The sequence below is a fragment of the Natator depressus genome, chromosome 2, assembly GCF_965152275.1.
Source record: "Natator depressus isolate rNatDep1 chromosome 2, rNatDep2.hap1, whole genome shotgun sequence".
Classification (NCBI taxonomy): domain Eukaryota; kingdom Metazoa; phylum Chordata; order Testudines; family Cheloniidae; genus Natator; species Natator depressus.
In genome coordinates, this window is record NC_134235.1 from 174,960,900 (window position 1) to 174,986,386 (window position 25,487).

Below are 25,487 nucleotides of genomic sequence, written 5' to 3' on the forward strand. Positions count from 1 at the left end.
CAGTTGAAGAGAAGACAGCTCAGTCGCTATCCCTTTCCTTCCCAAGGCCTAGGGACCTTTATGTTCAAACCAATCTGGGTAAATAATAAGGTAAGAAGTGGGCAATTTAAAAGGGTTCCAAGGTGACTAAAGTGGCAGTTCGTATTGCGATTAATGTGGCAGCTAATAACAGGATTTTAAAGCTGGGTCCTGCCGCATTGGTCACCAAATCTATTGTCCTCTTAATGTTGTAACAGCAGTTGAAAACTAATAAATCAGAGATTGGTGTTCACACCCAGATGCAGTATCTATCACCTGTTAAAAATCCTCATTACCCACCCACCTTCCCAGGTGAGTGAAAACTGAACCCAGATTGAAGGTGCAAATCAAAATGATTTTATTTAGGGAAACAAACACAACTGGGAACCAAGGGGATAAACAGAGAGAGAGCAGTAAAATAACTCAGTGGTTTTGAACCAGTTGGGCTTGAAGCCCGGCTCAGCCTCAGCTCGTGTACGACCCTTAACAAGCTATGAGTATCTATAATAAAGTCCGTTTTTATACTTGCAGGTTGATGTAAATAGCTCATGATTGGACAGCAGACAGCTGGTCTCGACCCAGGTTATTGCAGCAGCCGTTAGGTTCCGGACCTTCTGCTGCTGAAGGTGGTGTCTAGCAGGAGGAACACAGAACCTGATGGAGCAGGTGGAACAGCTCAGGACACTCCTTGATGATCTGCAGGTGAGTATTGACGACAGATGTTGACTCTCGGAATGTGTGCATATAACTGGTTTACAGGCTGCCTCTGTGGCGGACAGCGTTCACGCTGGGCGCGACGGCCTTATATAGACTTTAGTGCACAAAAATCCTAACGTGAGAGACCCTTCTGGCATCTTCCCTTTCTTTCCCACCATTAGGGAAAAGGGGCATCAAAGTTCAATATAGAAGAGCTTACATTATGGAGTCCAACAACTGTTTAGCCATATTGAAAATGACAAAGCCAACAAAATGACTGTTGTGTACATAAGCATCAGATAAACCATATATAAACAGTACATTAACATGACATAATACAGAAACTTACAGAACATTACAGAAACCTAAAATAAAGTCCTACAGTGGAATTCTGCCAGAGGATGTTGTGAAGGCCGAGACTATAACAGGGTTCAAAAAAAGAACTAGAAAAATTCATCGAGGATAGGTCCACCACTGGCTATTGACTAGGATGGGCAGGGATGGTGTCCCTAGCCTCTGCTTGCCAGAAGCTGGGAATGGGCAACAGGGGATGGATCACTGGTGTTGTTCATTCCCTCTGGGACACCTGGCATTGGCCACTGTCAGAATACAGGGTACTGGGCTAGATGGACCTTTGGTCTGACCCAGTATGGCCGTTCTTATGTTCTTAAGAACAACAGTTATGGTGTTACCCCATGATTTGGACCAAAGGCACTCCAATACTGGCTTGCCTATAACCATAAATTGATTGATCTATTTTGTCCAAATGGGTAATAAGGTGGTGACCCGCCCTATAAGAATTGCCAGGGTTTTACTAGGGGGCTTATCTCCGACCCGCAGAGGACTCCCCAGAGCAGGCTGATCCTGCTAACTCTTGGAAGGACACGGATTGACATACAAGAAGTAAGTTTTTGAAAATAAAGTATCATCTTTTTTTAAAGGAAATAAGCAGTTACAGTATATTTAATAAAGCCAGAAAGAGTACATTATATTCTAAAAAATAACATTTAAAATGGAATAATAAAAAATAAAAGACACAGATATCATAAGAACGGCCATGCTGGGTCAGACCAAAGTTCCATCTAGCCGAGTATCCTGTCTTCTGACAGTGGCCAATGCCAGGTGCCCCAGAGGGAATGAACAGAACAGGTAATCATAAAGTGAGCCATTCCCTGTCATTCATTCCCAGCTTCTGGCAAACAAAGGCTAGGAATCGTAGCATACATAGACGAATATAGCAGTTATAATGTGATACTTAAGGTATATAGAGATCTCTCATACACCTGCATAGAGTTCTAATGCAGTGTTATTATACAGTATCACAGTTGCTTACAAAATAACAAGAAGAGCTTCTTTTCACTTGTACAAGAAGGCATTACAAGTTTATGTATTGAAAAGGCATTACAATTTAATATTACCATTCTGTGAGCGGTGGCTAAACAATCACAGAATGTGGTGGGGTGGATCACACTCAGAAGCAGACAGCTTTATTTTCAGGCATACCCAGTCATTCTTTCAAAATAGATATAAAATCACACTTCTTCTACAATCCCTCTGGATTGTCTCAGTCCTTCTGTCTATTGCCTGCAATCTTCTCCTGCTGCTGCTTTTCTCTGATCTTCTGCTGTTCCGTCTCTGATCTTCCCCACCCACACCCGCCTGTCAGCATCTCCTTATATTCTGTTTCTGCCCTTCTCTGATTGGTTGATCTTTTAAGCTCAGTAATTAGCCTGCGTGGGTGGCAGCTGTTCAACCAATCAACTCTGCCTCTCATTTGAATGTTTCCTCCTCCTAACCCTTCCCTTCAGGTGTTTTGGAGTGAGTTGAGTCATTCCTGTTTGAACTTTATTTCACCCCTGTTTCTGATCTGCTATTGGCCAATTTAGTCTGTGTCCTCCATCTTTGATGTTTTCTAATGTAAAATCAGTGTGGCCGCCATTTTGGATTTTTAGCTATGCACTAGTATTAATTATAACTTATCTATAGCCTCAAATCTAAAACTAACTACTGTTTTATGCAAGCCAAAACATTATAATAATGTCACAACCATTGTTATGCTACTTTGGGGAGATAAGTTTTTAACGATGTGTCTTTCCCTCTCTGCCGTTGTCTGTCAGCATATCTCTGTCCAGGGTGCTGTGAGAGTTTTTCAGAGCAGCTGAAAAGCAAAATTCTTCTTGCTGGGTTGTAAACTTGTTTATCAGTTCAGCACTTCATAATTGGGTGAGTTCCATGGCTCTGTGGTCTTGTCCAATGTTGGCTCAAGGCTCTCATATTCTCTGAACAGACATGTCTTCGTACTGGCACAATTCCTCACTACTCTTGATTCCCACCTTGGTCACACTTGTGTGCCTAAGTAGTTTTGTTTAATGCTTATGGATAGTATATACTTTAGCTGTCTGAATTTTCGTTTAGTCCAGCACACCAAAACAATAAGTATAATTGCCATCAAAACTTGGAGTGCTAAGATTATCACAATAGGATGTAAAATCATATTAAGAAATCCTGTTGCTGTGGGAGACCATCCCAAAAGCACTTCCCACCAGTTATTTTCAATACTACTTTTTATACGCTCAACTACTTGTTTAATATTCTTTGTAGAGTGGTGAACAGTAATTGTAACCCTTTGTGCATTCTTCTCAGCTTTTTGTAATTGTTTTTCCAATTCAGGATAATCAATTAATTTCTTAATTAAACTTATATCTAAAGGTATGGGGTTGATCCTTTTATATATCTGATATTGATCCTCAATTTTTCCACTCTCAATTTCAGGTAGTGTGAAATTGAAATCACAACCAATCAGTTAAGTAATATTACAAAAACATTTGTTCTCAAAAGAATTATGAGTTATATTATACATGTGATTCACCAGTTTGTGTCGCTGTCCTCAGTCTAAACTGCTCGTCATAATTAAACCAAGACATGCCCCCGAACGTATTGAATGCTCACCTAATTATATCCATATATTTAAAGAAGGCTGAGCTTTTCTCTGCTACAGCACCTGCATAGATAAGAAAGGCAGCCTCCCAATTTTCCCATATTCTAGGTATCCTTGGCCACATAGGTATCTCTCTGTTCCACTTGCTCTGTCCTGGCTTACTATCTGTCAACACCTCCCTGTGCAACAGTGATAATATGTACATGTATTTCTCCCTCAGGATTTTATCCCTAGTAGTATTGAGAAGGTGAACTCCCATTAGGTCAGCCACCCTAGCATAACCGTACTTGGGACTGACCATTAGGGCATCCTCAGTGCCCTGCTGCCCCCCAGCTACCCCAGGGAGAACAACTCTATCCCATGAGGTTACAGTCCTTGACAATGGGAGAGTTGAAAGGTGCCTAGAACTCCCCTCCCCCAGAGGGCTCCCATGCCCATGCAGGGGGTCTGCACCACCTGCCTATCGGCTGTCTCCCAAACTTGTGCCCATGCTGGGCATCCATTACTACCCCATCTAGACCCTTCACTCATGGATGCCGCCAGCTGTTGCAACAACTGCAAGTTAGTTTATAGCCGCTGAGCAATACCATTAGCCTCTGTGTAAGGGGTATACATACTAGGCGAGTTTGATACAGCTTCTAGGACTCCAGTTCCTCACCCTGGCCTATTTATTACCCCCTTTAGATCCATCTTCATTTCCCCCATGTAAAGCCTCAGAGGGACAAATTGGGCCCCCTACAATCGATACCTGTTGCCACATTGTGTTGCCAGGGCTCACCTGCACCACATGTCCCGGTAACCTCCAACCATTGCAGATCTAACTCACCCCTGCAATCAGCAACCTTCATCTGTTGCTCATCCAATTCACCGCTGCCAACGCTGTCACCCTCATCTCCTGCAATCAGCTGAGATGAGGTATGACTCTGCCCCAGTGCCTGCTCACCCTGTCAGAGTGCAGAAGACCGCCTACTCTATCATCTTGGCTGCTCTGCTCAAGGACCAGATGAAGGCATTCCTATAGCAGTGGCTGGGGGAGTCAAAGTGACTGCTGTGGAGTTTCCTATGATGCCCATGTCACCGTGCCTCAGTGGGTTACAACTGAGAATACCAAATTCAGGACAAACTGCTGAGATATAGGACAGACACACCTCAAAGCTGGTGGTTATTCTTCCATAAGATATATTAGACAAGCAACAAAAGTAAACTTCTGTTTCACCACACTGGCTAACAAGAGGTCAGAAAAGCAGTCTCCTTAGGTATTCCACTCCTGTATCACCACCATAAACACTAGACTTAATTATGAGTGGTTATTTAAAACCAATTTCATCAACCAAAGGGTTTTTCTGATTCCAAAGGACCAGCCACATACCAAAGTCAGTATATAACTCAGATCTTACCCAATAATCATGCTGTTGCCAATTCTTTAATATCTAAAATCTAAAGGTTTATTTATGAAAAGAAAGAAAGGTGAGAGGTGCTGGGTCATCATCCTACCTAGCTATTGCAAAAATACTTGGTGTACATTAAATAACACCCTGGTCCCAGAACGTGGCAATACCAAGAGTTAAGATGCAAACTAAGGAAATTTTGTTTTGTTTTAAGCTTTAATTTCCTTTGCTATTTGGTTTTGTCTCAGCCTTAATTGTGTCTACAGCTAAATGATTTTTTATATAACCTTTAAGGATTTCCTTGGTATTCCCCAACAGTAATATAAATGTTATAATGAACAAAATAAACCAGCAGATGGCATCACTTGCATTGAAATAGAATTTCAAAGAGCACATGCTATAGACAGCAATTTAGAAACTTGGATGGAATCCTGTATACAATCACTTCAGACTCATAATTTCAGTAGTGTAGTGACATTTCTTTGCACTATTCATGAATATTATTACCATGTGTGGCAACCAGGAAATTTACCCTTTGAAAGAAATAAAGGCATCTCAGATCAAAGGGGTATCACTCTCACTCTCCTGGCTGAACACATTATTTCTATTAGTATTAATAGGATTTAGAAACATGAATCAAGGAGAATATGTAACCCTGAGGCATCTGCTTTTGCTCTGAATACTCTGGAGTCTTAATCTGAACCTTTCTAGTGAGAACTTAATAGGTTCAAAGATCAACTAAAAATAAAATAAAATAAAAACCTGTGTGGCCACCTGGAGGTTTTTTTAAGAGGGTTGCAAAAGGAATTTGTGTTTCCCTTCTCTGCTTTGTTTTTATTCTGTATGTTAGATTTTATTTTTCTCACTCCCGTTTTTTCCTCTCACCTACCTTTTCATTGGATTTTTGTCTATTTCTGCTCCTCTTTCTAACTCTGGAAGCCACAGTCTTTCATTTGATTCGAAATCAAGCAAGTTGAGTTAATTCATCCCTGCTTTTGTGTCCTGAGACGTAGCTTTAAATCAGAGTAGGTCACAACTGAAATGAGGTTTTTTTTTAATTGAAATATCTAAAAAAAGAGAGAACCTGTAGTCCATCATTTAGACTTATGATATGATGTTCACTGGGCTGTTCATCAGTCTCAGTGAAATATTTCTCTTTTTAGTAGCTAAGTTTTCCATAAGCAGTTTATTAAATCTTCCACAAACTGACCAGCTAAAAGTGATAAATGTAAAGTGAAAGTATCACAATACAGTTGACTTGATTCTCAGGGTTTTGACAGACTGAAACTGAAGATAAAAAACAGCAGTAATGGGTTTAAGTGCAATCTACTGTAGCAAAACTGAAAACTGGAGGAGGAAAGTCAGGTTAGTTGATGTTTATGTTTGTACTTTATGCATGATCAACTCAGTAGTTGGGCCCATCTGAAAGCAAAGGTATGGGAAGGAGCAGATAGAATACAGTACAAATTATTACTCTAAATGCAGTACTGATGGTAGATTAAAAATCATATCTGAAGACTCCCTTTCTGGATGGGAGGGCAGAAAGTGTTGATATATGCATGAGAAATTACTGTGTACTTTTCTAGCTAATTAGTTCTTCTTCATTGTGGAAGGAAAAATAAGTTCATGAAGTGGAAATAAAATTTGAAAGAGCTCAGTTGCTTAACATATCTGTGAGACTAATTTCCTTTGAGGGATTTTTTTTAAACAGATTGTGATATGCTCAACTACAACCACACTAAGCCTCTTTGACACTGTGGAAGTCTTCATGGTAAACAGCTTGAAATTAGTAGCTAGTGTGATACAAGATTAAATCTTTCTATCTACTTTACTATCAACTGTCCCCGTTAATAGGTCAGCTCTGTCTGTGGTTTCCTTCTAGTGACCTACAGACTCAGATTATTTATAATCTCTTTATCAACATTCTGGCACTGCATATGTGGAGTAACTGGCCTGTACAGTCCTCTTGCTACAATTAGTCCCAAAAGAAAAGAAAAAATATCAAATGAACCTGTGAAAAACTAACCCATTAAGTCCTGGAACTGAGATCAGATATTGATGGCAATATTTATGAATAGCTAAAATGAGGTTCAGGAATCTTTGGAGCATCATTGGTGTCGAGGTTTTGTTTTTGTCTTTTTCCCCTCACCTCAAATTTCAAAGTGGCAGTGAGAAACACTGTGTGGAAATGGGTGAATTTCCTACTATGAAATTGAAAGCTAATTGACTGTGTGGCTGACCTGACTCTTCAGTCCTGTTTTTGTGGTATCTAGCTATTCTGTCGCGGTGTACTGGGAAGTGGGATAACTAAGTTGCACCCCCCCCCATCCCTCTTGGTGATTCTCTGCAAGTCTATCTTTGCCTCCTCCTTCACCAGCCTCCACTTCTATGTGTCCTCTATATTGCTCCCATATCCTCCCAAGGCATTAACCCCGTCCCTGAGCTCCCCTCACAATCTGTCTCTTTCAGCCGGGTCAGTTCAGACATACGGGTGCCCATCATTTCGTCGGCATAGTTGCACATGAAGATGTCAATAGTTTCACATCTGCATATGCCGCCCTCCTGCTGATCCCTCACTCCTGGACCTGGTATCTGCCATCGCGCTGGGCCCAGCTGAACGGCATCCATGCCAAGGCTTTTATATGTTGTTTAAAGGTGGTACTTTCTTGTGACCACAAATATGTGTGCTATGAAGTGCTAAATACCCAGTCCTTGCACAGGGCTCTGTAGGTGCCTTGCACCTCCCCTGTAGTTGCCTACCTCCGACCATATCTTGGAAGCTGTTGATTGTAAGCAGAGGTAGGTGCCTAGGTGTTGACTCTGAGCCCAGCAACTTAGTTGCATAACTGACATGTGGCTGCTCGCCAGGGAAAAGCCTGTGCATTGACATGCCTAAGTCACTTTGTGGATCTAGCCCTAGGTCTCTGTTGCACATGGGGTAAGGGTCGGGTAAGGATAGTGAAAAGGTTTGGTGCCCGTGTCCAGCAGTACCACCTAGTGGCAATACTCTGGGCTGTGTTGCCAAGTAGCAAGAGTCAATAGCTGTGTCACCCAGCGGCGAGAATCAATGACCAGGGAGGTAGGAGATCCTAGGCCCTCCCAGCTCCACCAGATTCTAGCCCAAGGCCCAGTGATATAATTCAAAATATGGGGAGTAGGGGCTTGTGCACCTGCTCCCCAGGCCACTTTCTACCCCAGCTCTGGTTCCTCTGCAGGTACCATTGGTTTGCTTCTGAGTCCCCCCGGAGTCCTTTCTGGTCACGGTCTAGAGGGTGTTTCTGCACCATACAACTGCTCTCTTGTTCGGTTTGCCTAGACTGAGCTGAGCTGAGCTGCTCCGCTCCCTTTTGAGGTCAGCCTCCATTGTGAGCATGCCCAGCAAGAGCAGCTGACTGTGGCTTTCTGGGCCCATAGCTGCTCTTTAACCTTTCCCTACCTGTACACCCCGTAACAGTCCCCCAGAATAATTATTTGTTTATAACCACATCAAAGATATATGCAGTATTTTCCATTCTTGTAGTCTTGGAAGTCTATCTACTACAGGGTAAGAGGTAGAGGTAGAGAGAGGTAACAATAAAAGGCAACAGTAGGCAGTTCAAGATAGAGCAATTATGCTTTTCAAACACCACATATCAATCCATTTTATGTACTGTGCAACAGTACAGTGCGGCTACTACTAAACTATTATCTTGCAAATAAGAATCTACTCTCTAATCTACTGAACAAACTGACCAAATTCCAGCTCAATGTTTAGACAGCAATTGTTTGCTCAGATCTTACCACAATGGTGTGAAAGCAAGTGTTTTGTGTGAAACTATTCTGTTGTTGTTTAACAGTGTGATTAAAACTGTGATTAATCACGACTCTTTATTTAACCTAGTTAATTTGATTTGCATGAATAGCATGCGTTAACTGCGATTAACTGACAGCCCTAATCTACAAATATGTGATATGTATCTTTATGAGCTCGGGATTGTATTCTAGATCTATGAGGAGGAGAGGGTTACCGAGCTTCCTCCAGGAGCTAAAATCAATTGTGGGAGAGGGATGTAATTATTGCAAATCTCCAGACAAGTAAACAACGCCAGAGAAGTACCACCCCTAGGGGGAATTGCAGATAGTGGTTCAGACTGTGTTCAAGCAGCCCAGCAGACAAAGAGTGAGCTTTTGGTACAAAGGATTAGCCTGAACTGCCATAACAACCCTCTTTTGAGCCTCAAACTGACATAAAGCTGTAATCAAAAGGGCAAAACCCTGCTGGATGGGTTTGAAGGACTAGAAACCTACCAGGGTCTCCATGGGGAAGATGGGTGGCACCAGGAAAGCTAGCATGCATGTACGCTGTTTTCTCTGTTATATTTTATCCTAAATAAATGTACTGTACATTGTGAAAGCTGGCTGGTCATTGGTAAACGCTGTCCTATCCCCGGGGGGATAACAGAACTGCAGACTCTGGACTAAGGTCAGACATCCTGGGATAAGCACAGTGAGTTGCAGGGGTACTACAAGCCTAGAACTCTGGTCTGAAGGGCAAGGAACATTGATTCCAGCTCATAGAAAGAGATGATGGCTAGAGGCCTGAGACCAAAAGGGGTGCCCTTGAACAGATCATAGAGGGGGCAGAGGTTAGGGTGACCAGATGTCCCAGTTTTATAGGTACAGTCCTGATTTTTGGGTCTTTTTCTTAGATAGGCTCCTATTACCCCCCCACCCCCTGTCCTGATTTTTCACACTTGCTGTCTGGTCACCCTAGCAGAGGTGCAGTTAACCCCAGAAATGTAACACCCCTACCACTCATATAGCAATAACTATACTTTTCCTTATCATATTTTGACAGGTTTCCATGCCCTCACTGCATCATTGTGCCATTGTGCCTGTATTAGTCCCGCCCCCCTTTTCGTCCAATGCATTGGCCATATGCCTTTGGAAGTCCCTCCTACTCCTTCCTTTTGTACAGGTATGCATTTATGGTGCAATCAGCCATTTTAAAACAGGGATTTTTAAATTTAATTAATCTTTACTGAAATCAGTAAAAGTAAGTGGAAACATTTAAATTTTATGCCTCTCAGTTTAAACCAGTGGTACCCAACCTTATTACACAAGAGGGCCACATAAACCTAACCACAATCTTGTGTGGGCCAAACAGATTCTACATATTTTAATAAGATTTAAAGTCACCTGTATTGATTTATATTTTAAGTTCTATTTGTTTTGTATGGATTTTGATAGGTTGTTTCTATGTATGGTATTGTCTACTTAAAAACAAAGAAATCAGTGCATAAACATATATCAGAATTATGGAAAGCGGGGAAAAAACCAGTAAAAAACACATAATCCTCTCCTTAATCGCAAATAAAGAGTGCACTTTCTGAGTTAGTGAGGCATCTGAGGTTGTTTCTCAACAACCAGTTTGCTGAAGTTTGGCTCAAAGTGTGAGACACTCATCCAAAGTACAGCATGCATGTGGTCATCTGTTAGGATGTCCAAAATTAGGTATATACTTAATAGCCGCCTCCTGCAAATCTAACTGTGCCTGGTTTTTGGTGTCATTATGAAACACAGAAACTGGATACATTATTTTCACATTTATTACTACTGGCACTTCAGGAGTTATAAAAAACAACAGCCAATTAAACCCAAAGATAATTGCTCTGTACTGAATACTTATTACCGGATAGGCTGTTTTAAGGCTGTTTGGTCCCCATTGCTTCAACTGTACTGTGCAGTTAGGAGATGTATCTTTAAGGGTAAAGCCACATGCTGGTATTTCAGATTGCAAGACATCACATCAGCACATATAGACTTCCCCTTCGTGAGTACAACATGAATGGTCTGAGGCTTTCCAAGTTCCTCTCTCGGTGACTAACAGTATCTGAGGTGGTGACACAAACTCCTTTCAAATTATACGCTGATAGGTGGGTTCCAATACTCCTACTGGTAAAACTTTAACTCATGTGGTAAACTTTTGTTCTGTGCACAGCATAAGCAAGAGCAATTCCGTTGATATATTACATGCCATCTCATGATATGTAACCTTGGTAAATTTACATACTTGACACCAATCTAACGCCTCTTTGTGATACCGTTCCTTAGTTTGTCGATGATAATAAATGATGGTATTCTTCCCTCTTCTGTATTCAAAAACACACCCTTAATTTTGTCTAACATATAGCTTCTATAGGTGACAAAATTTAATGACTTGCTTTTTTCCCCACCAACATCATCATCATTTGTTTGATTAATTATTAAATGTACACTGTTTTATATTTTGTGAAATGCATTAACAATAGCTTTCATACTATACGCAATTAATAATTCCTCTGCAAGTGTTCCTTTAGACTAAGAATACATGTTTTGTAAAATTGATGACAACCATTCTTGGAACCCTTATTCATGTTCCCGTAAGCTCTAAAGGTCAGTGCAGTTTCAAATTGACATTCCAAAAAGCTCAACTCCAGCACTAGTGTCCCGGAACAAATTTCTTTTTTGTCTGGTTTTCCGATGCACATGGGCTGGTTTCCAGTCCTCCACAATGTTCTTGCCAACAAAGTCTTACCCATAGTCCCAAACCATAGCTTTTTTGATTCTGGGAACTTGGGGGAAAATAACTGTTCTGGAGTTAGATGGCTGACAGGTTAAGTAACCCAGGTACATGCATAAACTGCATATCATTGTACAAAACTTCTTTTAGGGATCTTAGCAGTAATCCATTATCACACCCAGGCTCTTTTTCTGGACACTAAGATTGGTTACTTTTCTCTTCCCCAAGGCTCTCCTCAGTTAGAATTTGGACTCTCTGTGGCTTACCCAATCCTTCCATGTGACACAAGAATAATTGCCCTCATGTTGGTGATAAGCATATGGGAAATTAGTGGACACTACTTCCACCCAATAAGACCATGTCTGTCTTTCTTTCCTCATTTCTGGTTCCCTATCCGAATCTGTTACTTGTTGTCCATAATACAGATTTACACTTTCATGTCACACACACATTTATCACTCCACCATTTATAGAACCAAAACTGCAACCATGACATTGTCCTAACTGAGGTACCATCATAGTTTTATTGATGTGCCTATCTGTACCTTGATAGTGGTTACATTTGGATCGTGTGAATCATGGAAGTTTGGCTACAAAGGTGACATCAGCAAAATTCCAGACCCAACCTTCTTGCTTTGTTCTCCTTGTTACATTTATACTCATGATTCTCCATCTGTCACTCAACTTCAAAGCCTTTCACCCTGAACTCATGGCCTTCCACCTTTCAGTCATATTTAAAGCCTTCCATTTTGAATTTTAGCCTTCCCCACTTAGAGCTCACTGCATCCCACCTGAAAAACAGAAGAATTATTGTGGCTCTTGAAAAGATCCCTTAAACAATTTTAATTGAGTGGCATGATACCAGGCCTTTCTTTATCATGTTCCCTTGTCAATTAAAACAAGATACGCTGTGGGACTAGCTTTGTCAGTCTTTGTGTTGGGTCTGCTTGAAGGAATGCTACCTTTTCCGTGGAGGTTTGTATCATTACTTGATCTCCTGCTTGCCAAATCCACATTTTGGGCTTTATACCACGTGTATCATGCCTGAACGGTCTTATCCTGTTCTTGAGTCATTGTTACATACTTTTCCTTCAACATGTCGCGCAGCTCCATTATCCATTTTTCTGCTTATAGCCCATCGTCCAAAGGTCCTTTTACTATCACCATGAGCTATTCTGGAAGACTCATTTCTCTCCCTGTCATGGCTATATATGGACTAACCCAAGTAGTTTTACTAATAGTTTCTTGAATTAAAGTTAAAATTTCCAGCAAGCAGGCATCCCATCTACCTCTAGTTTCACATACCAGTTTGCTTAACATACTGTTTAAGGTGCGATTTACTTGTTCCACTTTATCTATGTTTATAAGTGGTACAGAATGTAAAACTTCTTACCAATTCCCAGCATTATGTGTGCTTCCTTCATTACCTAGCCTTCAAAGTGAGGCCCCTGGTCTCTTTCCAGTACCGGGTTTACCATGGTGCCGGTGGCTCCGTAGCACTAGGCCCACACTCAGAAGGGGCCCATAACGCTTGCTTCCTCCCCTCTCAGTGCATGGAGCAGCACACTACTTACTGTGACAACCAGCCTCCAGCCCCAGAGAACACCTTATCCCTCCACACACCAGGCCAGCCTCTGGGACGAGCAGACCACCAGCCCTCCCCCTCCTGATACATTGTATTCCCCCCTGCCAGACCAGAGACAGGCAACAATGTTTCAGACCAGCTCTCACTCTCTGCCTGCAGGGATCCAGCCTGGGAGCTGAGAACCCAAGGTACACCGGGGGCTGTAGTTCCTTGGCCAGCTCCCTGCCTGGAAAGCTGGCCCTGGAGCAGGAAAGGAACTACATCTCCCAGCATTCCCTTGGTTGCTATCAACCATAAAGGGAGGGGAAGCTGCCAGGGCTGATGAGACCCTATGCACAGAGCTTGCTGTGAATGGGGAGCTGGCTGCTGGAAGGGGGTGGTGCTGTGAATGGGGAACATGCAAGCACTAGGAGTCAGGGCTGTCCCTACCCATACACAAAGTACACAGCTGCGTGCTGGTCTAGCCCCTGCTCCACTTCTTCCCTATGGCCCCCTGCCCCTGCTCCGCCCCAGCCCCAAAGCCCCTGCCCCACCTCTTCCCACCCCTGCTCTGCCCCACCCCTTCCCCCGCTCCCCCCCTTCCCCTGAGGACTGCAGCAGGGGTCAGGTGCCCTGCACTTACCAGGAGGCGGTAAGTGGAGTGACCCGGCCTCAGCCCGCTCTGCGCCATGCCGCTGGCTCCCAGCTGCACCGCTGGTGAGTGCTGCGGAGCGGTTCCCCCTGCCCCCCAAGCCCCGAGGCTGGTAGCCAGGGGAGCAGAGCGGAGCAGGCTGGGGCCAGGTCACTCCACTTCCTGCCGCCCCATGAGTGCGCTTACCGGGCAGCAGGAAGTGGCACGAACCGGCCCCAACCCGCTCCACTCTGGCGGCTCATGCTGGGGGGCGGTTTCCCCCTTGCCCCCCAAGCCTGCTTCTGCCCCCTCCCCCTGCAGAGTCCTGGGGCCAGCTCTCCCCCCCCCCATCCGCAGAGGCCTGGGGACAGCCCCTCCCCCTCCCATGGGTAGGGCACCAAAATGGCTAGGGACAGCCCTGCAAGAAGTAAAAGACTTCCCCAGATTGGATTAGGGATGCTAGTGGCCTCAGCTGGCAGCCCCCAAAGAAGGAATTGCATGGAATGAATGGACAATGTGCCTCTATCTGAAGCCTAGCAAGGGTCAGAGGTACGTGGACCCCACCAGGAGAAGTTAAAATGATAAGTAAGGAAGGGAAGGCTTTACTAGAGGACCTGGGCAGCTTTAGATACCAAGCACACAGGAGAATGTGACTCAGTTCCCACTTCTGAGCCATGGAAGCAGAAATTGGTTTTTCCTTTCCAGATTTATCTAACATTCAGAAAGGGAATCTAGTACCTCCTTCCAGATTTACACCCTCAAAGTTCAGGAGTGCTCAAGTTCAATTTGGGCCCCTCTCTGTTACTTCATTTCTCCCAAGTCAAATACTGATCCACTGTAATTTTCTGTAGAAAACTTAGAATAAAATTAAGCAACACATGCTGGCATCTTCCCAATGCTAACTAGGACTAGAATGGCTATTTTCAACAACCATTACCCTTTTTTTAGTTTTGTTTCCCATAAAAACATAAAAAGATGACAGTAATATTGCATTGGCAAGTTCTCCACAGAAACTAAGAGCGCAACAAAAGAACAGCAAAGGCCCCTTAACTTTTCCTCATTTTGTGGGATAGTCTTACAGTGTGGATCCAGATATCCTCCAATCACAAACTGAAAATTGTTCCACTTTACTGCAGTTCTGTAGCCATGCAGGAACCAGACCTGTGCTCTGTGCACATCCAAAATTCCTACTGAATTCAGATGTGCCATGCTTTTGTAACCATACCACCTAATACTTTCAGACCTTGTAAGCTAAGCAGGTTTACATTTAGTGATGGGATGGGAGACTTCTCAGGAAAAGTTACATATTGCAGGAGGTAATGTGAGACCCTCCTATTTACAATAGTAAACCAGTGAAGCATAGTTTTAGAATGCACTGTGCTCCTACAAGCAAAGGACCTCATCTAGACTTTATACACAGTCTATAAAATACAGTGAAAAGACTCCTACTGATTTCAACAGGCTTTGGGTGGAACTGGTTATATACTGGGGTAACTCCACTGTCTTCATAGGTTCCCAGTCCCACTCTGGAGGGGGGCAGTGTGAGCTTGTTACAGAGCTGCTGCTCAGGGATGGGGAACCTCCTGGCGCTCCAGCCTCCGAAATCATCCAGGCTGCACTTTCTGCATGACTGTGCTAACTGAAGGGTTCATGGGAATTGGGGGGCCCTGCTGCAGGTAATGGGCATCTCAGATACTTAAAGCCCTATGTAAGGGGACTATTGTACCCTTACTAAAACTCAGTGGGGATGTTTTGGTTGGCTAGCTCCCAGTACCAAAAGTAAGGGGAAGGGTCGATGGAAAATCAGTACCCTGAGACTGACAGTCCCCAGGAACAATGGGGAAGAGGCCAATGCTCCAGGTCAGCCTGATTGACAGGGTGGGCACACTAATCAAGGCCGGGAGGGTCCTGTCCTCTGAGTGAGCTGGAATTGCCTGGGTCAGACAGAGTGGGCTCGAGCTAAGGAGAGAGCAGGGGCCCAAGCTGGGCTGGGGAGCAGAGCCATGCCAGCCAGAGGGGCCAGAAAAGCAGCCCAGGGAGCAGGTCAGTGCTGTGAGCAGAGTTACAGAAGCAGCCCACAGAACAGACCTGTCCTGGGAGGAAAACTTCAACAACCAGAGCCACAGGGGCCAGAGAAGCAGCAACAGTGCTGAGGAAGAGTGGAGCTGGAGCAGTCCGGAGACGGGTGTGGTGAGCAGCTGGGGAGAGCAAGGTGGGGAGCCTGGGCGGGGGGACCCAGGGCAGCAGGCCCAGTGCAGGGAGATGCCCCCAGCCAAGAGGATTTGCAGGCCAGACTTGGAGGGGGATCATAACCATGACGGGGTGGGGGCGACACTGGGAAGAATGGTCCTGCCACCTAGAGCCTGTGGCCTCCGCCAGAGCAAGTGTCCAACCCGCAGCATCCCTGCAGCACAGCCAGGGCCTGAAAAGAAGGTCTGGGACTTGTGAGGAACAGATTAAACTTCCCTCACATTCCAGAGACGCTGGTTGTGATGTCCTCGGGCCACAGAGCGGGGTGATGTGTGTTCTTTTAACCTTTCCCATTTTTTCCTTTTTAAAAAAAATTGATTGCTGTTTAATAAATTATATTTGCTTTGAACTGTATGTAATGATCAGTGGGTCAGGGAAGTGTCCAGAGCGCAGAGAGCACCCCGGAATGGGGACACCCTAGCCCCTGTCCTAAGTCAGTGGTCTCCAAACTTTTTTGATCGCGCACCCTTATCAGTAAAAATTTTTTGAGCATGCACCCCCAATATAGGTATATTTATGTATAAATTATATGCATGTACTACTGTACTAATATATCATGTACATTATAAACATACACAAAAAATTGAAATTAAAAAAGGATGAGAAAGAAATAAAATAAAAAGATATTTTAAAAATATTATTTTATTTATTAATGGTACAAAAAAACCTTTTTGCTCTCACTAAAAAAATTAATTTTTTTTAGTGAGACCAATGTGATTGAATATGCTTCATTATTTTTGAAAATCTTGGTTTAACACTTTGTGATACAGCTATTCGAAGGTTTGGTTCTAAGTTCAGTTTATTTCTCACCTTGGTTTTAATGGCTGTCTAGCTGAAAAAGATGCCCCACAAAGATACATAGATCAAATGGAAGAAGTGCGTCGTTGGCTGTGCTTACTAAATCATGATACTCATATTTCAATCCCATCCACCAATTATGCAAAGGTTTTTGTTGAAATTGGGCTAGTAAATTTTTATCTTCCCTGACGTCAGTCAGTTCTTGCAAACTAATCGGAAGGTGTTGCATTTTTATATTTTTAACAAATGGGTTCAAAACCCACTGAAACTCTGTTTGGAAGATTTTTAAACAGGTTAAAAAACGTGGAAACAGAATTTTCTAAGTGTGCAGATATGAGAGTTTTTATAGGTGACACACTTACATCGTTTTCGGCAACAAAATCACATAACGATGGAAACATTTCCAAACATCCATTTTCAAAATGCTCTCTCCATAGCATGGGTTTCTTTCGAAAAGCAGTTACTTTCTCACTCATTGTTAAAACGTCACCTTTACCTTGAAGGGACTGATTAAGTGTGTTTATTTTTTCAAAAATATCTGCTAGGTTGCATACTGCTGACAGCCACTTGTCATCACAGAAAAGGTCAGCAAATTTGGAACACTTGTTTTTTTGTAAAAGAAAAATGCATAACTCATCTTTAAGTTCAACAACTCTCTTAAGCACTTTGCCACGAGATAACCAGCGAACCTCTTTGTGGTACAAAAGTTTTTCATGGTCACTCCCCATCTCATTACAAAGTATTGTAAAGATACTATTTAAAAGGTCTTGTTTTTATAAAATTAACCACATTGATGACATCCTGTAGCACTTTGTGCACTTCTGGCTCCAACTTCTTTGCTGCAATAGCTTGCCTATGAATGATATAGCAAATAAATTTCACATGTAGTGCTATCTCTGTAACCTTACCCTGGAATCCTTTTATTCTGGTCAAAGCAGCTGCTCCATCAGCGGTTACACTTACACAGTTTTCCCCTAAAACATTGTTTTTATTAAAGAAGTCATTTACTGTTGAGAATATATCTTCTCCAGTATATCTTTCCTTTATTGGCTCACAAAAAAGTAGTTCGTGTATTTCATTATTGAAACAGAATCTAGCACATACCATAAGCTGAGACATATTAGAAACATCTGTACTTTCATCCAACTGTATAGCAAACTTCCCACACTGCATAATTTGTTCTAATACTTGTTTCTTCAAATCTTCAGCAATGTTTTCTATGCGTCTTCCAACAGTATTTGCTGACAAAGGAATGCATTTTAGTTTGTCGCCATATTGTTTGCCATGTATTATTTCATCCACTTTTACCGCGGCAGGAAGAACAAGTATTTCCCCAATGGTATGTGGCTTTTTGTCTTTCGCTATTAAGTAAGAAACCTCAAAAGAGGCTTCTAAACATTTATCGTTAAGTTTACAAATTTTCACTAAAGTACTGGATTGAGTATTGCATGACTTTAAACTTCGCTGAAAAAATTGTAGAGGTTTGTCTTCATGTTCTGGATACTTAGTTTTTAAATGTTTTGCTAATTGTGATGACTTCATACTATCATTAGCTAATATCTCAAGGCATAATATATACTTAGGGTGAGGTTCATCGTTAACGATAGTGGATGTAAATCCATATTTCAAATAGTCCTCTTGATAATTTCGAATTTTTTTGGCTGACTTCTTGTCAGATCTGATTAGATCGTCATTGTTTTTACCTTGTAATGAGGCTGACGAAGAGCTCATAATAGGAGTAGGAGAACTGTCAGCTCTGCCATTTTCTTGTTGTTCGCTTGTGCTCACATTATTAGTATTATCTTCAATCCACGGTTTCTTTGCAGGAATCTTGTTAAGCCACTTGTCCATTTTGTGAGGGTTAGTTTAGTTAAAACTAGATAATATAATCCGTAAATCCACTTAACTGGGCACATGTAAACTGCAATACGTCACAATACGCTGGAAGCGAACGAACGAGTCAGGGCGCCACTGTCAACCCCTCCGCATTGTGGAACTCCCACTCTTCCCTCAGAATACCTCGCAGAGCCAGCTCCAGGCACCAGCATAGGAAGCACGTGCCTGGGGCGGCACACTGTAAAGGGCAGCATTCCGGCCAATCTTAGGGTGGCGCTCCTCCAGCAGCCCTTTTTTTTTCCCCTCCCACAGCACTCCTCCTGCTGCGCCGCACAATGGATCACCTTGCACACCCCCTGGGGTGCACACACCCCACTTTGGAGACCACTGCTCTAGGCGACTAACAGTAGCAGGGTTCCCTTCCCCTTGATTAGGATTAGGGACAGCGTGCACTCTCACCGGAGCCATGAAACTAGACTGATATCCCTGTGTTCCACATGCAGGGTCTAAAGGTGCTGAGGGACAAGATCTCTTTCCCTGCAAGTCTGCTTCTTTATACTTTTTTGCTTCTGCTTCCAGTTTTTCTACCTCTGCTTCTAACTCTCCCACCCTTCCTTTTAGCAATCACACTTTCTAACCAGCTGTTCATAATCAATTAAACACATACCAGCCATTTTGTCCTTCTCTTTGCTGTTTTTTAACCCCATACACCAACAGGCAACATAATATGGATATTTAGTTGGGTAATCATCATGTGTTGGATATCCTTGTTTCAATGCCTTGTCATACTGAGACAGGGCACATTTTACAGCCAGCAACCTTACATCTACACTGAGGATATCATCTTCCTCTGATAAATATTGTGGGTTGTGCACAAACTCAGTTTTGTCCATCTGCAATGGGGGGTGGTCATCCTTTTTTATTTCAGTCATACAGCCAAAATATCTCCACAACAAAACTAATAAACTTATGCTGCAATAGTTATAAAAGCACTAATTATACACTCTTCATATTGTGGATCACTGTATCCCTTCATCTTTCCCTTTTTTAACCTAAATATCCTCCAATCTCCAAATTTTTAAATACAATTCTATTTACAGACTAACAACAATTTATTCAAATCAAACACCCCATACTGAAATGCCCAATCAGCAGATTAATCCTTTTTCCAATTTATTTGATCTGCACAATTACAATTTCCAATTAGGAGATCTGGGCCAGCCAACAATTAACTAGAGGTACTTATGGCTATACCCGCCCCTACACTAACTGTTGGTCCTTATGGCCTCTTTGATTTCCCACTTCAACAACACTTAGTCAGAGGAACTTCCAGCTTAACCAGCTCCCACACTAAGTACAGTGTCTTAAGACTGAAACCTAAATGTTTCAAAACTGCAACAAACCCCTTGAATTCCCCAACACCAAGACTTGCTCGCTACAAAAGGTATGAGAGTCACCAGTCAGGTCAGAGACACACAACCAAATAAAAAATGAACAAACTCACCCTCTAATTTGATTGTAGGTTGTGATCCTAAAGGATATTTCTCACCCTGCTTGCTGCGCCAAGAAACTGTTGGGATTTTGTGGTTCCCAATAATAACCACATGAGTCAGATGCCTGGCAGAATCAAGGGTCTTCGATTCAATTCAATTCCATTCAACAAGACTTTATTCAATGTGTACAGTGTGCCCCTGGTACAAAACTGAGCCAGAGTCCCTCTAGCAAGCAGCCCCTCCCATTGCTATTTTATAGCACATGGCAGTTACATAACAAGTTACATAACACAAACCTCTAACCAATCATATTTAACCTTTCTATATATGGATTTGGTCATCACATGCTTGTACTTCTCCACTCCACATGTTGAGCTCGCCCCGCTCCCCTTGGCCTTTTCTAGAATGTTCCTAGTGTGGTGAGTCACAGCATGCTTCTTTATACATAAATACCTTCTAAATCACATTTTGTTTAAAATGAACAAAAGCATACCCTTCAGGTGGGACTCAAAGAAGTGTTTGTAGTGACTCTGGTTTGTTGATTATTTGGATCAGGTGTCTGTATAGTTATAGTCACTATAGGCTTGTAAAGGTTCGGACTCACCCCTGTAGTGCCTCCTGGTCGTTGGGAATTCGCTCTTTTCCAGCTCTGGCCCCCGTGTCCCTCACAGACCCTGGTGCCTCTTTCTCTGGGGTTCTGCCCAGTGGTGAGCTGGAACCGGTTCACTGGAACTGGTTGTTAAATTTAGAAGCAGGACAACCAGGGCTGGAGCACCCACAGGGAAAATTTGGTGGGTGCAGAGCACCCACTGGCAGCTCCCCGCCCCCAGCCCCAGCTCACCTCTGCCCTGCCTCTGCCTCCTCCCCTGAATGCGCTGCCCCGCTTCTCCACCTCCCCCCCGCCCCCCACCTTGGTTTCCCGCGAATCAGCAGAGGGGAGCTGGGGCGGGGGGGGGGGGTGAGGAGGGCCGCCCATGCTGCAGCAGGTAACCGGGGGGGGGGCTGTGTGCGTGCAGGGGGAACCGCTTCCCGTCCCAGCTCACCTCCACCTCCCTGGGCCTGAAAGCGAAGCCGCCACCTGCTTCTCAGCCTTCCCAGGCTTCCCGCGTGAACAGATGTTTCACGGGAAGCCGGGGGGGGGGGTGGAGAAGCAGAGCGGGGCGGCGCGTTCAGGGGAGGAGGCGGAGGTGGAGTGGAGGTGAGCTGGGCCCAGGCACAGGGTGGGGAGCTGCTGGTGGGTGCTCTGCACCCACCAAATTTTCTCTGTGGGTGCTCCAGCCCCGGAGCACCCACGGGGTCGGCGCCTAAGGCACCACTTTTGATGTGATCAGTGGGGGAGCAGCCGCTCCCCCCCATCTACACTACCCCTCCCCTAGGAGGGAGAGGGACCTGCTGGATGCTTCCTGGGAGCTACCCCAGGTAAGCACGTCCGGGACTCCCCACCTCGCCCCCTGGCAGGTCCCTCTGGCTCTTAGTGGGTGCCCACCCTGCCCCTACAGTGGCCCACGAGACCCTTCTGCCCGGTTCTGGGGGCAGTCAGGGGACAAGAGTTAGATGGGCAAGGGTCCCGGCGGGGGGGACGGGGCGTGTCAAGGAACACAGGGGGTTGGATGGAGCAGGAGTCCCAGGGGGCAGGGGTGGGCCACGACCCCCTCGTGGGGTGAGGAGGGAACCGGTTGTTAAGATTTTGGCAGCTCATCACTGGTTCTGCCCCCTGGCAGTACCCCCACACTCTGCCTCTGGGTCTCCCCTTCCTGGGGAACCCCCAACCCACTATCCCCACCTTGCCTCAGTCGGGGCTACTGCCAGTCATCACCACGCCCCTGCTCCCTGGGGCAGACTGCAGTGTAAAGGCCACCCACCATAGGCAAGGGGGTTCAGACCTGTTGCCTTCCTCTGCCTCCCAATACCTCTATGGGCCTTGGACTAGGCCCTACAGCCTGGGGAGTTGCCAGCCTGGAGCGCCCCCGCTCAGCCTGCTCCTTCCCCAGCACTGCACCACCCTCAGCCCTGGTCTACACTAGGACTTTAGGTCGAATTTAGCAGCGTTAAATCGATGTAAACCTGCACCCGTCCACACGATGAAGCCCTTTATTTCGACTTAAAGGGCTCTTAAAATCGATTTCCTTACTCCACCCCTGACAAGTGGATTAGCGCTTAAATCGGCCTTGCCGGGTCGAATTTGGGGTACTGTGGACACAATTCGACGGTATTGGCCTCCGGGAGCTATCCCAGAGTGCTCCATTTTGACCGCTCTGGACAGCACTCTCAACTCAGATGCACTGGCCAGGTAGACAGGAAAAGAACCGCGAACTTTTGAATCTCATTTCCTGTTTGGCCAGCGTGGCAAGCTGCAGGTGACCATGCAGAGCTCATCAGCAGAGGTGACCATGATGGAGTCTCAGAATCGCAAAAGAGCTCCAGCATGGACCGAACGGGAGGTACGGGATCTGATCGCTGTATGGGGAGAGGAATCCGTGCTATCAGAACTCCGTTCCAGTTTTCGAAATGCCAAAACCTTTGTCAAAATCTCCCAGGGCATGAAGGACAGAGGCCATAACAGGGACCCGAAGCAGTGCCACGTGAAACTGAAGGAGCTGAGGCAAGCCTACCAGAAAACCAGAGAGGCGAACGGCCGCTCCGGGTCAGAGCCCCAAACATGCCGCTTCTATGATGAGCTGCATGCCATTTTAGGGGGTTCAGCCACCACTACCCCAGCCGTGTTGTTTGACTCCTTCAATGGAGATGGAGGCAATACGGAAGCAGGTTTTGGGGACGAAGAAGATGATGATGACGACGAGGTTGTAGATAGCTCACAGCAAGTAAGCGGAGAAACCGGTTTTCCCGACAGCCAGGAACTGTTTCTCACCTTGGACCTGGAGCCAGTACCCCCTGAACCCACCCAAGGCTGCCTCCTGGACCCAGCAGGCGGAGAAGGGACCTCCGGTGAGTGTACCTTTTAAAATACTATACATGGTTTAAAAGCAAGCATGTGAAAGGATTACTTTGCCCTGGCATTCGCGGCTCTCCTGGATATACTCCCAAAGCCTTTGCAAAAGGTTTCTGGGGAGGGCAGACTTATTGCGTCCTTCATGGTAGGACACTTTACCACTCCAGGCCAGTAACACGTACTCGGGAATCATTGTACAACAAAGCATTGCAGTGTATGTTTGCTGGCGTTCAAGCAACATCCGTTCTTTATCTCTCTGTGTTATCCTCAGGAGAGTGAGATATAATCCATGGTCACCTGGTTGAAATAGGGTGCTTTTCTTCAGGGGACACTCAGAGGAGCCCATTCCTGCTGGGCTGTTTGCCTGCGGCTGAACAGAAATGTTCCCCGCTGTTAGCCACAGGGAGGAGGGAGGGTTGAGGGGGTAGCCACGCAGTGGGGGGAGGCAAAATGCGACCTTGTAACGAAAGTACATGTGCTATGTATGTAATGTTAACAGCAAGGTTTACCCTGAAAGAGTGTAGCCAGTGTTTTATAAAATGTGTCTTTTTAAATACCGCTGTCCCTTTTTTTTTCTCCACCAGCTGCATGTGTTTCAATGATCACAGGATCTTCTCCTTCCCAGTGGCTAGTGAAGATTAGAAAGAAAAAAAAACGCACTCGAGATGAAATGTTCTCCGAGCTCATGCTGTCCTCCCACACTGACAGAGCACAGACGAATGCGTGGAGGCAAATAATGTCAGACTGCAGGAAAGCACAAAATGAGCAGGAGGAGAGGTGGCGGGCTGAAGAGAGTAAGTGGCGGGCTGAAGAGAGTAAGTGGCGGGCTGAAGAGAGGGCTGAAGCTCGAATGTGGCGGCAGCGTGATGAGAGGAGGCAGGATTCAATGCTGAGGCTGCTGGAGGACCAAACCAGTATGCTCCAGTGTATGGTTGAGCTGCAGCAAAGGCAGCTGGAGCACAGACTGCCACTACAGCCCCTGTGTAACCAACCGCCCTCCTCCCCAAGTTCCATAGCCTCCACACCCAGACGCCCAAGAACACGGTGGGGGGGCCACCGGCCAACCAGCCACTCCACCACAGAGGATTGCCCAAAAAAAAGAAGGCTGTCATTCAATAAATTTTAAAGTTGTAAACTTTTAAAGTGCTGTGTGGCATTTTCCTTCCCTCCTCCACCACCCCTCCTGGGCTACCTTGGTAGTCATCCCCCTATTTGTGTGATGAATGAATAAAGAATGCATGAATGTGAAGCAACAATGACTTTATTGCCTCTGCAAGCGGTGATCAAAGGGAGGAGGGGAGGGTGGTTAGCTTACAGGGAAGTAGAGTGAACCAAGGGGCGGGGGGTTTCATCAAGGAGAAACAAACAGAACTTTCACACCATAGCCTGGCCAGTCATGAAACTGGTTTTCAAAGCCTCTCTGATGCGTACCGCGCCCTCCTGTGCTCTTCTAACCGCCCTGGTGTCTGGCTGCGTGTAACCAGCAGCCAGGCGATTTGCCTCAACCTCCCACCCCGCCATAAACGTCTCCCCCTTACTCTCACAGATATTGTGGAGCACACAGCAAGCAGTAATAACAGTGGGAATATTGGTTTCGCTGAGGTCTAAGCGAGTCAGTAAACTGCGCCAGCGCGCCTTTAAACGTCCAAATGCACATTCTACCACCATTCTGCACTTGCTCAGCCTGTAGTTGAACAGCTCCTGACTACTGTCCAGGCTGCCTGTGTACGGCTTCATGAGCCATGGCATTAAGGGGTAGGCTGGGTCCCCAAGGATACATATAGGCATTTCAACATCACCAACAGTTATTTTCTGGTCTGGGAATAAAGTCCCTTCTTGAAGCTTTTGAAACAGACCAGAGTTCCTGAAGATGCGAGCGTCATGTACCTTTCCCGGCCATCCCACGTTGATGTTGGTGAAACGTCCCTTGTGATCCACCAGAGCTTGCAGCACTATTGAAAAGTACCCCTTGCGGTTTATGTACTCGCCGGCTTGGTGCTCCGGTGCCAAGATAGGGATATGGGTTCCATCTATGGCCCCACCACAGTTAGGGAATCCCATTGCAGCAAAGCCATCCACTATGACCTGCACATTTCCCAGGGTCACTACCCTTGATATCAGCAGATCTTTGATTGCGTGGGCTACTTGCATCACAGCAGCCCCCACAGTAGATTTGCCCACTCCAAATTGATTCCCAACTGACCGGTAGCTGTCTGGCGTTGCAAGCTTCCACAGGGCTATCGCCACTCGCTTCTCAACTGTGAGGGCTGCTCTCATCTTGGTATTCATGCGCTTCAGGGCAGGGGAAAGCAAGTCACAAAGTTCCATGAAAGTGCCCTTACGCATGCGAAAGTTTCACAGCCACTGGGAATCGTCCCAGACCT

The 25,487-nt window shown here is 45.1% G+C and overlaps 1 protein-coding gene across 1 annotated transcript; it reads left to right on the forward strand.

Moving 5' to 3' along the window:
• Nucleotides 1–635: 635 nt before the first annotated feature.
• LOC141981894 (uncharacterized) lies at nucleotides 636–24,229 on the forward strand. The gene is made up of 3 exons (XM_074943521.1): nucleotides 636–720; nucleotides 22,691–23,099; nucleotides 23,688–24,229. The coding sequence occupies exons 1-3, from the start codon at nucleotides 676–678 to the stop codon at nucleotides 24,227–24,229; spliced, it is 996 nt and encodes a 331-aa protein (XP_074799622.1). The 5' UTR covers nucleotides 636–675.
• Nucleotides 24,230–25,487: the final 1,258 nt, after the last annotated feature.

What these genes read in the sequence shown, in the direction of transcription:
- LOC141981894 (XM_074943521.1), top strand. Translation starts at nt 676, where the DNA reads ATGGAGCAGGTGGAACAGCTCAGGACACTCCTTGATGATCTGCAG. An exon ending in CACTCCTTGATGATCTGCAG is followed by an intron (nt 721 to 22,690) that starts GTGAGTATTGAC and finishes AAAATCTCCCAG; the next exon opens with GGCATGAAGGACAGAGGCCA. An exon ending in AGGCGGAGAAGGGACCTCCG is followed by an intron (nt 23,100 to 23,687) that starts GTGAGTGTACCT and finishes TTTCTCCACCAG; the next exon opens with CTGCATGTGTTTCAATGATC.